Here is a 14343-nt window from a genome sequence, read left to right as displayed (position 1 = left end):
CGCCAATGCCTCTTCCTCCTGACGGTGACCGTATTGGCGTCATGGATGAGCTGCTTGACGGTGGATACTATCACCATTCAATCCGGTTTCTCTGGCGGAACTGGCGCTTGATGTCGTCGACCTTGCATTAATTCTCACGCCGAGAAATGAGCCCTGGAGGTTTGAGTTCGCGCCCGAGCCCTTGAAAAAGAATGGCCCCTGAAGAGAGACAGAGAGAGAAAAGCCACTGCGCTGTGAAGCCATCTGCAAGCCTCCCTGCAATATGAGACGTTCCCTGGCATATTTGTCTGACTGGCTGAAAATGGCCGACACTGAGACCCTGATTGGAGCTACGAACCGTAACAGGGAGCCTCAGGGTCCACACCAGAGAAAGAAATCTTTTCTGCAGCACATCTTTGCCGTTATCAGACGGTACGGTGGTACACCGTTTTATGCGGTGAGCTTTTGTTATCTGTCGCGATTCAGGGCAGCCAGATTAGAAAACTAGAATCAATTGGCGATCCCAAGCCGCGTCCTACGTCTGACAGGACGGATCATTGTTTTTAGAACATCGGTGGCACCGTGTTACTGTAAACAGTCAGATATCATGAGTGCTTATGCCATGTATCACCGATTGATCCATGATCATGTATGTTGCTTCAAGAGAATGAGCTCCATTTGCGTTATTTACAACCTGTTGGCTGACAAGTGGGAACGAGGCATGTCTCGTATCTCAAGGACCTACGTATACTGTACTTGTTTCCGTGCCCGTGCCCGTGCCTGGCTTGTCATGACGTTCAAAGGACGCGAACTGAAGTTGAGAATGGGGTTGGTTTAGTGCGGCGACGGCGTCTAAGAAATGGAACCCAGGCACGGATGCAGACAGCAAAAACATCCATGACAGCCCGCCCCAGCCGCGAGTAGAGACAGCAGGTTATCAGAAGCTAGCGTAGCCAATACAATGTGTCCCCGTACATGGCAGCAGGGGAAGATGGGTACCAAGTACCCACCTGTCTCGCTCTGGCAAGTACCTTTGTCGCTCAGACTTGAAAGCAACACCGTCATCGCCCTCCGCATCCCATCCCTTACCTCATACTGTATCTTAAAGTTTTTCTGCTGTAACCAAAACAATGCCTCACAAGAAATACGGTGGAACCGTTATTGTGGGTAAGGGGGAATCATCCATGGCTTGCCACGGTTTCGATTGACAGTGACTGACTCGGTTATTGGACCCCGAGCTACGTATCGACGGGCGTCTACCGAGATGCCATGGATATTGATTTCGATTCGATATCGATCAGAGCCACGGCCAAGATGGCGCCTTGTTTGGACATTGTATCCTCAGGAATCTTACGTACTTGCCAGTTGCTCTCCGCTTGACATCTAAATCTATAAAGCCCCAGATTTCTCCCACCGTTCTTGACGGTAGAACTCATCAGTCTCCATCATTCCCCAGATTCCATATCCACTATCATCAACAACTACCAAACACACAAATAGCTTGACACTCCCCGAGTCATTTCTCAATAACCTCTGTTTGATTATCATTACTGGAAGCACTTTACCGATACCTCAACTTCACGCGTCTCGATTGTTACGCGTGCGCCTGAACAGGACCATATCCATTCCTAGCAACACCATCATCATGTCTTCACAACAGACCGAGTTCTTCAAGGACAACCTCCCCACCCAGCGTGAGGTCACCACCCCCGACTCTGTCCCCAGCTCTCCTGAGCTCGGAAGCTCTAGCTCAAGCGACAGCATCGCCAGTCTCGGGTCTCCCGCCTCTCCCATCTCCCCTCCCATCTCGCAGCCTGTCGCCGACTCGTTCGTTTTCGCTTTCGACATCGATGGTGTCTTGGTCCGTGGTGGACGAGCCATTCCTGAGGCCATCCAGGCCATGAAGGTTCTCAATGGCGAGAATGAGTATGGCATTCAAGTGTAAGTCGATTCATCCACAATATGCAGTCATGATCCACCAACCCCGGATTTATTCTGGGGAGGTCCACTTAATAAACGGCATCGTGACTTTTACCCTGGCGTTGAACCGTGCAATGCTGACACCCCTCTTAGGCCTCACATCTTTCTCACCAATGGTGGTGGTAAGACTGAAGAGGAACGATGCGGCGACCTTTCAGGTCAGCTCAAGTGCGACATCAAGCCTGGCCAGTTCATCTGCGGCCACACTCCCATGAGGGAGATGGCTGAGAAGTACGGCACTGTCCTTGTCGTCGGTGGTGAGGGCGAGAAGTGCCGACATGTTGCTGAGGGCTATGGCTTCAAGGATGTTGTCACACCTGGTGATATCATCAAGCACAACGCCGCTACTACTCCCTTCCGCAAGCTTACCGCTGAGGAGCATGCCAACTCCCGTGAGCGAGACTTCTCGGACGTTGTCATCGACGCTGTCTTTGTCTTCGCCGACTCTCGCGATTGGGCTGGAGACATTCAGATCATGCTCGACGTTGCTATGTCCAAGGGTGGCCGTTTGGGTACCCGCAGTGAGACCAACGACGAAGGCCCCCCCTTCTACTTCTCTCATAACGATGTTGTCTGGTCTGCTGCACACGAGCATGTCCGTCTAGGTATGGGTGCCCTTCGCCGCATGTTCGAAGTTACCTTCAAGGATCTCACTGGCGGTAACGGCGTTCTACACACCCACGCCTTTGGAAAGCCTCAGGTTTCCACCTTCGAGTTTGCCTCTCGTCTGATGGGCCAGTGGCGTCAGACTGAGCATGGTCTTGTTGCTCCTCCTGAGACTGTCTACTTTGTCGGTGACACTCCTGAGAGTGATATCCGAGGCACCAACGCCGTGAACAAGGTTGCCGACAATGATTGGTACAGCATTCTCGTCAAGACTGGTGTCTACCAGGAGGGCACTGAACCCGCCTATAAGCCTCGAGTCACTGTTGAGAATGTTCTCGATGCTGTTAACCACGGCATCAAGCGTGAGATGGACAAGAAGGCTGCAAAGGGCCAGATCTCCAAGCCTGCCCTTATCCCCGAGTCTGGCATCACAGAGATTGCTGTCGACATGGATGGTATTACCATTTAATCCAACTCGCACTCTTCACTTCAAACATTACATTTTGGGTTACCGTTTTTTTTTCCTTTGGATTTCTGACGGAGTTTCGGGTATCTTTCCTTTGTTACATACAGCCATGCATTACGAACAGTCCTTTACACAAGCATCTGCATAACGGCTCTTTGCAGGTGTCATGAGCACAATATACATACAAGTCTTGAAGACCGGATAGAACAGGAAACATCTGAATAGACGGATGGGTTCTAGATTCGAGGCTTTTCATCTTATCTAGCTAGATTCTTACCTTCTTTGATGCAGCACCCTACTATACCCTGATGAGCATCACATCAAATCCCATAGAACAGCAAAAAGATAGAAAAAATCAAGGCTCTTGTAATATCTTCAGGCAGCACTTTACGAAGTGATTAATTTCATAAACCACAGAAAAAAACATCTTGAATTCACTTAGACTATTGAATTACCATCGTAGTGGGTGGAACAAATCACATCACAATCATTCAGAAGAAAGTTTGGGTCCATAATCCAGTGGTGCATTTAGCGATGGAACATAGTGTTTGTTAAGATCGAGGGGATCGGGAGTTGCACCGAGACCTTGTTCGATACATCATTGGTCCACTCCACTGGCTTGATCAGCAACTCGTCTTCGGCAGGTAGTCCACTTATATCCATATTCACGACCGAAGCTCGCCTTGATCCCAAGGCCTGATGAAGTGCCTCTGTTGGCGTCACAATGAGGTCTGATCTTCACGATGTCACTGACCCATTGTTCCTTGACAGTGTCTTATCGAAAGCTTTGCCTCCCCCTGGATCTACATCAAGTACTGGATATGAGAATGAGCCTCACGATGATGATTACGACGACGCCCACTAGACGGACTTATGACAAAAGCCGCATGATACAGTCCGCAACTGTGTTCTCCAGTCAATCTCCACGCCGATGACTCGCCTGCAACCTCGTATCCGGTTTCCTTGATAGCTTTGGGCTGCACTATTCGATATCAACGCGAATATGAGTCTGAAGCAGCTAATTCTTCGGTAACCCGAACCTTTATTGATTCAGTCTCGGGCGCTCTCGTCTCGCTCATCAGTATCCAAGGGTTTCTCTGGGTCCGCATCCTCTTCCAACGCTTTCTCATCAGCCTCCCTGAAGACGAAACCTCCCCACTGCGAGGTAGCAGCCCAGCCAGCTGCATCGACAATATCTTGTCTCTGCCTCTTCTGGTCCAAAGCTTCCTCTGCACTGATACCCGGTGCAAAGCCACGGACGTTCTCGCGATCAACACGTAGCCATCCCTTCCAGCCTGTTGTAATATCACCAGCTCCAACGCCACCCACAACGATGGTCCCCCACCATTCGCGACCGGCACTCGTCTTTGCGACACTTCCATAGAGAAGCATGCCTTCTGCCTCGGCTACAAGAGCACGAGTATTGTCTGGGTCACTTCGTGCTGAGCGGTGGACGTAGACGTGTTGCAAATGAGATGGCGAACAAGTCAGGCGCGTGGTATCAAAACGACCTTCAATATCGATGACCAGAATGGCGTAGAGGTGCGGAGGGGTGATGAGGTTTGATATGAGCCTGTATAGTAGTGGCAGATGACGGCCAGATATGCCAAGACCAGCAGATTTTGTGGCATGGAAGTGAGCTGCTGTGATCTCATCAAGTTCTGATATGTGTGTAAGTTTGGTTGGCAGGATTTGAGGTTGATGCTGGACCTGATCCCGACCGCTCAAGCGATTGGGATCTGGAGGGAGTGAAGAGCGTAAGTTTCGAAGGACCTGTATTGATATTTTAGTAAGTCTCTAAATTCAATAAGTAGCAGTCTGAGTGTCGCTCGAAAATGTAAGCCCTTATAGTTGGCCTGGATCAAAAGTGATGTTGACTTCACTCTTTCGGTGGCTCAAGGGTAAGCCACACCAGTTCGTAAGGTCTTTGATACGTGATATGTAAAGGTATTTCGAGGGTTTCGCCGTGATTAAACGAAAGCGAAACAAAGTCAAAAGAAGCCATAGCAGTGTGATGGACTTCTCGTGACGATATCACAACATATCTAATCGTGGTGTGCTGAATGCTTGTCCAATAGGCAAAAAGCTTAGGCCCAAAATCTCGAGTTCAACTTACGTCTTCAAGGCTCATCTCAACAACCTCACCTAATAACCGACTCCCCGTTGCTGTCTCCATTCTGAGACCCCGAAAGATAGTGACTTGCCAGGGGCCTTTTATTTGGATGCTGATCGTTCAGTACGATCTTCACTGTTCTTGACAATGGGCTATCCGTGCCAAGTCTTCCACGCTTCAGAGCTTCCCGAGCGCGCGCAGACTAATCTAAGCGGCCGAAAGCGCAAATTGGATAAAGGGGTCAATAATGTCGAGCTCTCTGGATGCGAACTTCTCGAGATGCTGCAGTACAAGTGCGAAATCAAAGAGCCCGTCAAGCCGGATAGTCCTGTACAATGCTTTGCGATTGAGCGATTGTTCCGGAAGTAAGTTCTCCCCCACCTGATCCTATAATGGCGCCCCAGACATAGGTATAATGTGTCACAAATGATCTGACGTGGGCTGTCTGCTCGTATAGATGTAAAGATAAAAAGGGCTCTTTTATGGTCGAGACGACGGCTTGGGAGGGCAAAGAGTATCCTCCGGTGGGACAGAAAAGTGATGATGGAAAACACAGCAAAGACAGGACGCCTCCTCAGCACTATCACTGGTCATCAAGTTGGCACGCGCCCGACGCAGCACGATAAACCATCGATTTTAGATCAACCCAGGGCAACTTGCTATTGTCTCTGAATATCACATATAGCATGCTTACTTCTCAAGGGAGACTTTGACTCTCTTGTGAAACTCAACCGTCATTGTTAGCCCTAACAGTCTTCAGTCAAGCTGGGCATGCATCCCGTCGTGCGTACGACCGACCCAGGTAAAGAATAAGGAAAAATGCAGCTTCAAATAATGCTTGGTTCTGCGATAGTTGACGTGAGGTTGAACATTAGAGCGCTGAGTCACCTGCAGGTCTGCAAGAAGTTGATGACGGCATTGCCAGAATGGGCCGAGGTGCTCAGCAAGCAACATCTTTATCGAACCATTAGTTTACACAATCAGTACAAACTGGTACTACTTGCTAGATTTCAGACTGAGATCTGGAACAAAATTGCTCCTATCGACCAACAATGGATGAATGCATATCTAATTATAATTCGATCACACAGGACTGCCCTGTCGATCCCAGATATACTATCAGCCTCACGAATTGCACTTCAATAGCTCATTGCCAGCATTCCAAACATATTGAAACTCGGTTGCCCTTGCCCATGAATATAGAATGCACGAAGACCGTTTCAAATGAAGCGTTGGTGGTATTCTCTTCTCTACCCAGCTACACGACAAACGAAACATCGGCTAGCCGCCTAAACGTATCTATGTGCACTCCCATCTCTCATTGCCCTTGCTTAAATGACCAAGTATCGTTTCGGTCCGTTGATTTTTTTACTCGTTCTTCTGGGCAGCTCGCTCCTCTTCGAGCTTGATGTAGTAGTTGTCGCGGGCGTTGGTTCGGGGCATGTGGAAGCCGTACCTGAATCGGAATGGTGAGCATATACTCCCAGCCTCGTGTCGTGTCATCGGTGATATTGCTTACCAGAAGAAGTTGGCCATGACGAAGCCGGAGCCTGCGAGGTTGCTAGTCAGCTAGGTGCACTCCAACCAACCACATCATTCGAATTGTCAGCCCCTCGAAGAATCCTCCTCTTGAAATATGTAATTGCCAATTCATGCAATCCGATTCATTCCGTGAGAGAAATCGACGTACCGAGGGCGATGCTGAGGTCCAGGACGAGGTTTCGTCGGAGCATCTAGCGCAGTTGTCAGTCCACGAAAAGCTCTGGTACCGGGAGGCTCAGGCTCCTCTGGCCCGGTCGAGTGCGAAAAGCGAGCCATTGAGTCGAAGGAAACATACACCGGTGATGGGTCGGACGGCCATTGTGACTAGTTTACTTTTGCGAAGCTGTTCGGGCGAAGGAGCGAGGCTTTCGAGAGAGTATAGAGGTGCTGGGGAGTTTCGATGTGGTCAAGCAGGTCCAAGTTGATTCCGAAGATGGGCTGATGTTAATCGCGCTAGCACCCGAGTCACGTGTACGCTTATCGTCCGGCGTTCCGGTTGAACAACGGCGAATTATGCGGAAAAGAATCTCGCCCATTGAAACGACCTTCAGTTGGAAGATACATAGAGAGTGGTCGGTTTGCAGAGCCCGACAACATCTGCAACCATGAGTCTCCGATTTGCCGCGCGGCGGCTGGCAGTATCAGGTACGGCAACGCTCAGCCCGCCTTCTTTGCAACTCAATTGGCCCAGAAGCTACAGGGACTAATCAAGTGCTTTTCTCTATAGCAAGGACCGCACACCCTGTATCTAGTACACCAGCTCCTGTTTTCTCTGCTGCTGTCGGACCCTCAGTACAACGACGGCATAAATGGGCTTCCAATCTCTTCAAAGGATGGGGCAAACCCCGGAATAAAGACGCTGGAGCTTCACCCGCACAGGACCCTACATCTCTGCTCGATGACCCCAAGAGCCGTGAAGAATATCTACAGAAGAGCATGTACAGTGGTGTGGAGGACAACATTTTCCAGGACGAGATCGAAAAAGTCAGTACCGACACCACCCCGGGTGCCCCCGAGATCGAGCAAAAGACGAAAGAGAACATGGCCATGGTTGTGGACCCCGATCCTCGAAGTCGAGTGCGTTGGCAGCGCAAGAAGGTTATTCAGATGGTTCGCCGCAACGGCCGTCTGACAAGAGACGAGCGCATTCAGATGTCAGAGCGCCAACTTCTGCACAAGAGCGAGTTCATGCCCACAAGTGTCAAGAAACTCGTAATGCTGGCCCGTCAAATCGCAGGAAAGAGCGTCGAAGACGCCATTGTGCAGATGAAGTGGTCCAAGAAGAAGATGGCAGCCGAAATCGGATATTACCTTGAGGAGGCTCGAGATTTGGCTATTGCACAGCGTGGTATGGGACTCGGAAAAGTCAACAATGAGATTTTGAAAACTCCCAAGAAGATCCAAACAGTCGATGGCAAATGGATTGAGATTGAGGACCCTACGCGAATGTATATCGCTCAATCGTGGGTTGGGAGGGGTCCCTGGCGTGGGAAGAGAATCGACTACAAGGGTCGTGGACGCATGGGCATCATCAGACATCCCAGCACAAGTATGCCCGCATTGGTCACATATCTGGTTTTGAAATTACTAACTCATCTCTAGGTCTAACGGTGTTACTCAAGGAAGAGAAGACAAGAATACGAGAGTACGAGGAGCGTGTGGAAAAGAAGAATAAGAAGGGACCCTGGGTGCATCTCCCCAACCGACCAGTATATGGACAGAGGCCATATTACTCGTGGTGAAACCACGACTGCCATCCGAAAATGGAGTTAAAAAGAAGAGACGGAGTCTTCAAGCGTCACCAGAGGCCACCATGTAATTTCTCATAGAAACTTGTAAGATATGTACAGTGAATGGGATGTACACTTGACTGAGATTGACGTTTACACTCCAGTGCTAACTCGATATACTTTGCTGTGGTATATTGGCTCTGGCCTTATGTTCATAAAATAATCGTCTGACGTCGAGTTGGTTCAAATCTTGTTGCCACTCATGATTAACAAATCCATCAACGTCCGCCCTTCGCTGGTAAAACCATACTGTTTCATAAAGCGGTATGTGCTGGTGCCTTGCCGAGTGGCTAATATTGGACTACAATTAGACATGTGCTATGCAGTGATTAATAGAGTGCGTATGCGATTGTCATCTGCCATATATTGATTCTGCTTTGCCCCGTTTTAAACGCCGATATCTCCCACAAGCTAGCTTTGCTCAAACCATGTGTCGCGGTTCCTCGCGAGGAAGCATATCCTCATATCGATGGGACATTAGCTCAAGGTCATATCCATTCTTCTCGCCAATCGATCCTTGGTCGGGCAAGGGATAACTGCGGTCCCTGGTAGCCATAGGCGGTGACATGCTTGCCATGTTTCCACGAGGGAGATCGTGCTGGTTTTGACGCTTCTTCCAGAAGAAGAAACCTGCGATGCCGAGAAGTGCGAGGATACCAATAGTAACTCCAATACCAACACCGGCCTTCGCAGCACCAGACATGCCGCTGGAAGATTCTTCCTTCTTGTCTGAGTCGTCATCTGAAGAGTCAGAGGTAGCGGCAGCACCAGCCGCCTCGGAAGCTGTTGATGAGCTGTCGGCATCGGTGGAGGAAGCAGAGGCCTCAGATCCAGTGGCCTGTCAATGTTTAGTATTCAGCTTCCTTCAACGCTTAATGTAACAGCCTTCTTACAGTAGGTTCGACGGCACCGGCAGTTTCAGCCGTGGAAGTCGCATCGACAACATCAGTCGAAGTAGCTTCAGGTGCCTCTGAAGTTACTGGGGGCGCAGCAGAGCTTGATGCAGCATCAGAGGTATCAGCCGCGGCAGGGGTTTCCGATGTTGCTGCTGCTACTTCGGACGAAGTTGCTACAGCTGCTGCAGATGTTGTCGCTGCGCCTGAAGCCGACGTTGCGGCAGCTTCTGGAAGGGCAGGGAGTTGCTGACCTAAGTCATGTCAGTCTTCACTATTTTGTGTAAGATACTATTGAATTCTGGCAACATACCCACACAAAACCCGTTGCTCAAAAAGCTGGTAATATCGGCGTCTGCAGCATTGCATGACGGCGCTCTTGCGCACTCAGCCACACCCTTGACAAAGCTGGGGCTGACACAAATACAACCGGCCTGGGTGGCATCTGCGCAGCCCACAGTTGGCTTTACTGATTCAACACATGTGTTCTGGAGGCCATCAGCACCTGTTTCGAGTGAATGCATAGTGATTAAGCGCTAGTCACTTACGACGCAGTCCTGAGCATAGACACCGAGAGTCTGTAAGGCGCCCAGCGCCACGAGAGTTGAAAGAGAGAAGCGCATGTCGGAGGAAGTATGCAGCGAGATAAAACCTCGCTACTTTGAAAGATCGTTAGTAGCCAGAGGTGAACCAAGTCCGAAGTTCACAACAGGCCGGATAAAGAGCTGAGTGTGAGAAGTGGTGGCAGGTGCGGTCACAGGGATGGATCGTGACAATGGTGGCTCCAAATTTGCGATAAGAACGATAAAATGCCGCAGGTAGACCCAGGCACAATCCCTCAGGAGAATCGGAAAAGAAATCTTCAAATAGAAATGAGAGACGAGTCGGACAATGTCGTGTAATGTAACAGAAGTGGCTTGGTCCAATGTGGCACTCGATGCAGCGGATGGAGGGTCCCCGGGAAGAATACGAGTGAATGAAGGTTGCGGATTTGTTGTTGTCGGTTTAGCCCAGAGTGAGCAATTCGAAAGGAAGGTGGAAAAGAACAATAAGGTAACGTAAGGAAAGAAGAATACGAAGAATTGACCACAAGGAATGACTAGATGGTGAGATAATGAGGGACACTTGAGAGAGTGAAAGAGCCCAGCGCGGAAAGGTGGTCGTGAGAAGTCGAGTCGAGTCGAGTCGAGGACAGGACAGGACAGGACGAAAGCAGAATAGAAACGAAGCCGTTTGAGAACGGAAGAAAGAAAGGTGGGTTCAGGTGACGACAACAGCCAAAGGGAGAGAAAGTAAGAAAGTAAAGCGATCAATTGAAATGAGATGAGATGAGACGAAGTAAGGAATGAAGTGGACGGGGAACTGGGAAAAGAACGGGGGACCTGGTAAGATTGCACTGAGGTCAGAAAGAATGCAATGCAATGCAAACCCTCGCTCTTTCGTGGGAGGGAGCAACAAGCTGAAGAAGCAGAATAGGGTAATAATAATAATAATGCTTCAAGCACAAGCAAGCTTGGTCCAGTGCTGTTACAGACAAGGGCGACCCAGCTCGATGGGTATCAGATCCTTCCAGGGGATGATCTAGCTTTACATAGACACGGGGGAGCCCTAGAAATAGCATAGATGGAAGCTTTCTGCCGGTCTAGGCACAGTACCTTACCTTCATCTGGGCTGCCAATTGGATGCGTGTTGGTTGTTTCTTCGCCCTCCGCCCTTGATTTTCCAACACTCTTTGTACACAAAACGCCTTGTGCATGCATTTGTGTGCCCCTGGCGGCTTGGTCTCCTGCAACACCAGGGACCGGATCCAACATCACAAAACTGACAAGCACCGCCATCAACGTCAGTTCCCTCTCTTTTCCCAAAAGGGGGCCAATCATTCCCCAAGGGCACAAGCAAGCATAGCAAGATTGCCATTCAGGGCTGCGAGAGCGTTGCTAGCGGCGGGGGGTTACTGGATATTCCCCTGGCGCCAGGTACTAGCGCCAACTATCCCAGATTCCTTAGCTCATTTGGCCTGTTTACCGCCCAATAGCCATCTCCCGAGATGGTCTCGCTTGTTTCATCTGACTACCTTACTTAGGTATTTTCTGTATGTATTGATGTGTACCTGCGGGGACTGAGAGAAAATCACACATCCTAGATGTTCTTCTCTGACTCGTCTTGTTAAGTTTCCATTACTTCGTTATGTGTGACTCTGTGAGATAAGGTATGTACCGATGGCGCGCGCGAGATTTCGGCTTCTTGCTCTCTTCTTTGTCCCTTCTCCCCTCCTTTACGTTACAGTCTTCTAGCGTCTTGGTCCTTTCGGGGCTGGTGCATCTATCTCAAACCTTATGCGGTTTGATACACGGTGACTACCAATGTTATATTTTCTCTGACAGATACGAGACCGACACATTGGCGGAGCACAACAGATAATACGCAGACACAAATTACGCCCAGTGCAGTGCGCTTCACGAGGAGAGCCCACTTGCATTGACCAGAGGAAGCTGAGCTGCAGAAAGGAAACAACTCATCAAAGAGCGCCATTTATGCAACCCACTTCAGAACTCGTGACTTTTATTGGGATGTGCAAGCTGCATCCCAGCAAGCCCCAGAACAATGCGAGCACAACCAACCAGGACCCAATACCCAAATCCATGCTAGAATACGGAAATGCTTCTTTGACAACGCGTCTTGCACGGGATGACCGCCGTAGTGCACCCGGGCTATTGTGGACTGATTACGGACGGAGAGAGGTAGCAACTTGACCCCCATAGTTAACATCGAGCCTGAAGCAAATTCTTGACGACAGCCGTAGTGGAGAGTCATCTTAGTCGGAGTCCTTCATAGCTTCTGATGGATGTGGTCATCAACTAATGCCATGTATAGTATGGCGGTCAAAAAAGCTAGCTGCGAATCAAAGACAGTGATTCAATATGGCGAAGCTGATGCATCACGCGTCTTGCCTTTGCGTCACAGGGGCGGTAGGGACTGGTGCTTCTCTGTCAGATTCTTTGTACAGCCGCACATGGCGAAACAACCGCGGCACATCCGCCTGTCACTTGTGCGACAATAACCTGGAGGCGGATGGCCCCAGATCGGCCTCAGGGATTCACCCACGTAGCTTCTGACAATGGTACAAAGGGATCAAAATTGTGCTTCTAGCTCCCTGAACAAGGCCGGCTCAACCTTGATGACATCAGGAAAGAAGAGTTTTATGCTTAGACAAACTCCTGAGCCATTTCATTCTGTAGATTTCCAGGACGTTGGATTCAGAGGTTGCCTTTATCTTTGTTTCATCCACAGACTTCTGTGTTTGTGTGTGCAAATAGGTACTTCATGTCCAGACCACGAGCTGAACTGTTCTTTTTAGCGTGAAACATTAGCCTCAAGATCTATCAATTCAAGGGAAAGAAACACAAGCAAATTCGAGAGCTCACCTCACAAGAATGCTTTAGGCATATTTAAATGAGGTATGCAGCCTTGAGATCCCATTGTTAGACTTTCCATACTGTGTCTCCTTGATCCAAAGCGCCTAAGCTGTCATTGAGCGCATATTCGTCTTGATCAAACAACTGACATAAGAAAATGTGCTCTTTATCCAATGGCATAATGTTCAGCCTTAACCACTCTGCTAGACGTCCTGCAGTCGGCTCACTTGATGGTGAGGGAGCCTTCGTAAGTTGCACTGAAATAATTACCTCTAACGGCGCTTTGAGGTTTCCTATGCACCGGGATTGTACTGTAGTTAACGTGACTCCTGGAGCAATATCGCTGTCCATCTGGAATTACTTATTGGCCACTTAAATATATCGTGATTTCAACGACAGGCTTATGATGTTAGATAGTACTCAGATATGGAAGTCTTGAAGGTACCGCCTACAGTAAACCACCTTTCGACGATGTACTTTGTACAAGTGAAAAATCCGTCTTGTCTAACACATACACGATATTCTTGGTCAGTGGAGCACAATGACGATGCAAGAATCGTCTTCGTCTTCCTTAACATAGGTAGGTTTGATATTAGGCAGATCGTCATCCACGTTTCACACAAGAGATGATTGTCAGTTTTGTCATACAACGTTGCGTGCTTGGGAATTTTGTGAAGAAGAAGTGCTGCAAAGGCGAGGTATTGGTAAACATAGTCAACCACACGAGCTGATCCGCACATTGTCATGTCAGTGGCCGGGTACGCTAATGTGTCAAGAGAATCGGGATCATGCATCCGAGCCATTGGATCCATACTTTATCCAGTAGCTTAGGTACCTATAGCTTGGGAGCTGTATTACCGTTCTAGCGACAAGAAAACATGAGACCTAGATCCTAGTGACGACAGAAATAATTGGGTAGGCTTCGTCAAACTTGGAGGGCCTTCAGGTTTGTTAATTTTGGTCTGGTCAAAGGTTAGAGGCTTTTTTGCTACGTGACGGCTATTTTGGCATATTTTGGAAAAGGCTGGAAAGTCCGCATAACTCGAGGCATTGAAAACAGCTAGAGTCTGGTCTACAACCCAACTGAATCTTACGGACTGCCTAAACCATTAATTCGTGTATTCTTGATGATGTAATGCCCTCAACTGGCAGCTGAATGTCCAACACTGGGATGGATTCTGTAATAAAGCACATACCTACCTAGCCTGGCAGGAATGCGAATGTCTAGAATAACGTTGAAGTTCCATCAGATGGGATTACAAGACACCGCGTCGAGCAAAACATTAGAAGCTTAATTGGGAAACGAAATTCGTGACACCATATTATAAGGCAGACCGCGATAGCAAGTGTGCAGCCTACAGCCTACAGCCTACAAAATTGAGACATGAAGCTTAGATGATTCTTGTCACCTTGATTACCAGTATTCTCTCAATTTTATTAACGCCAACTTTTCTTTTGGGTCTTTACTGAAAGTGAAGATGATCACTTGCCAATTCCTGCACATTATGTTGTGGTTGATTGACTCGGGAATTTTTGTAGGCCGGGAGCCCGATGGTGA

The 14343-nt window shown here is 49.0% G+C and overlaps 6 protein-coding genes across 8 annotated transcripts; 3 read left to right on the top strand and 3 right to left on the bottom strand.

Moving 5' to 3' along the window:
* The first annotated feature begins 1094 nt into the window (after positions 1–1094).
* FOIG_06957 (uncharacterized protein) lies at positions 1095–3448 on the top strand. The gene is made up of 2 exons (XM_031206235.1): positions 1095–1920; positions 2053–3448. Exons 1-2 carry the CDS (start codon positions 1625–1627, stop codon positions 3032–3034), a joined length of 1278 nt encoding a protein of 425 aa, XP_031063354.1. The 5' UTR covers positions 1095–1624; the 3' UTR covers positions 3035–3448.
* Positions 3449–3640: 192 nt separating this feature from the next.
* Positions 3641–6159, top strand: FOIG_06955 (uncharacterized protein). Its single transcript, XM_031206233.1, has 2 exons — positions 3641–5509; positions 5602–6159. Exons 1-2 carry the CDS (start codon positions 5292–5294, stop codon positions 5768–5770), a joined length of 387 nt encoding a protein of 128 aa, XP_031063352.1. The 5' UTR covers positions 3641–5291; the 3' UTR covers positions 5771–6159.
* Positions 4082–5207, bottom strand: FOIG_06956 (uncharacterized protein; the record flags this gene model as incomplete). The annotated part of the gene is made up of 2 exons (XM_031206234.1): positions 4082–4804; positions 5148–5207. 2 exons carry the CDS (start codon positions 5205–5207, stop codon positions 4082–4084), a joined length of 783 nt encoding a protein of 260 aa, XP_031063353.1.
* A 353-nt stretch (positions 6160–6512) lies between the features above and the next one.
* On the bottom strand, positions 6513–7005 carry FOIG_06954 (cytochrome c oxidase subunit 7; the record flags this gene model as incomplete). The annotated part of the gene is made up of 4 exons (XM_031206232.1): positions 6513–6600; positions 6664–6694; positions 6835–6877; positions 6982–7005. The coding sequence occupies 4 exons, from the start codon at positions 7003–7005 to the stop codon at positions 6513–6515; spliced, it is 186 nt and encodes a 61-aa protein (XP_031063351.1).
* FOIG_06953 (uncharacterized protein) lies at positions 6694–8719 on the top strand. Of its 2 annotated transcripts, XM_031206230.1 has the most exons (3): positions 6694–7331; positions 7414–8235; positions 8289–8719. In XM_031206230.1, the coding sequence occupies exons 1-3, from the start codon at positions 7292–7294 to the stop codon at positions 8426–8428; spliced, it is 1002 nt and encodes a 333-aa protein (XP_031063349.1). In that variant the 5' UTR covers positions 6694–7291; the 3' UTR covers positions 8429–8719. The 2 variants fall into 2 exon arrangements, with proteins under 2 accessions (XP_031063349.1, XP_031063350.1); XM_031206231.1 differs by having other exon boundaries at positions 6694–8235.
* On the bottom strand, positions 8491–11133 carry FOIG_06952 (uncharacterized protein). 2 transcript variants are annotated; one of them, XM_031206228.1, is made up of 4 exons: positions 9918–11133; positions 9683–9857; positions 9370–9623; positions 8491–9314 (listed from the first exon to the last, which is right to left on the bottom strand). In XM_031206228.1, exons 1-4 carry the CDS (start codon positions 9990–9992, stop codon positions 8898–8900), a joined length of 921 nt encoding a protein of 306 aa, XP_031063347.1. In that variant the 5' UTR covers positions 9993–11133; the 3' UTR covers positions 8491–8897. The 2 variants fall into 2 exon arrangements, with proteins under 2 accessions (XP_031063347.1, XP_031063348.1); XM_031206229.1 differs by having other exon boundaries at positions 9683–11133.
* Positions 11134–14343: the final 3210 nt, after the last annotated feature.

The sequence above is a fragment of the Fusarium odoratissimum genome (assembly GCF_000260195.1).
Source record: "Fusarium odoratissimum NRRL 54006 unplaced genomic scaffold supercont1.10, whole genome shotgun sequence".
Lineage (NCBI taxonomy): Eukaryota > Fungi > Ascomycota > Sordariomycetes > Hypocreales > Nectriaceae > Fusarium > Fusarium odoratissimum.
The sequence above is the reverse complement of the archived record's forward strand: the minus strand, read 5'-3'. Positions and strand labels throughout refer to the sequence as shown.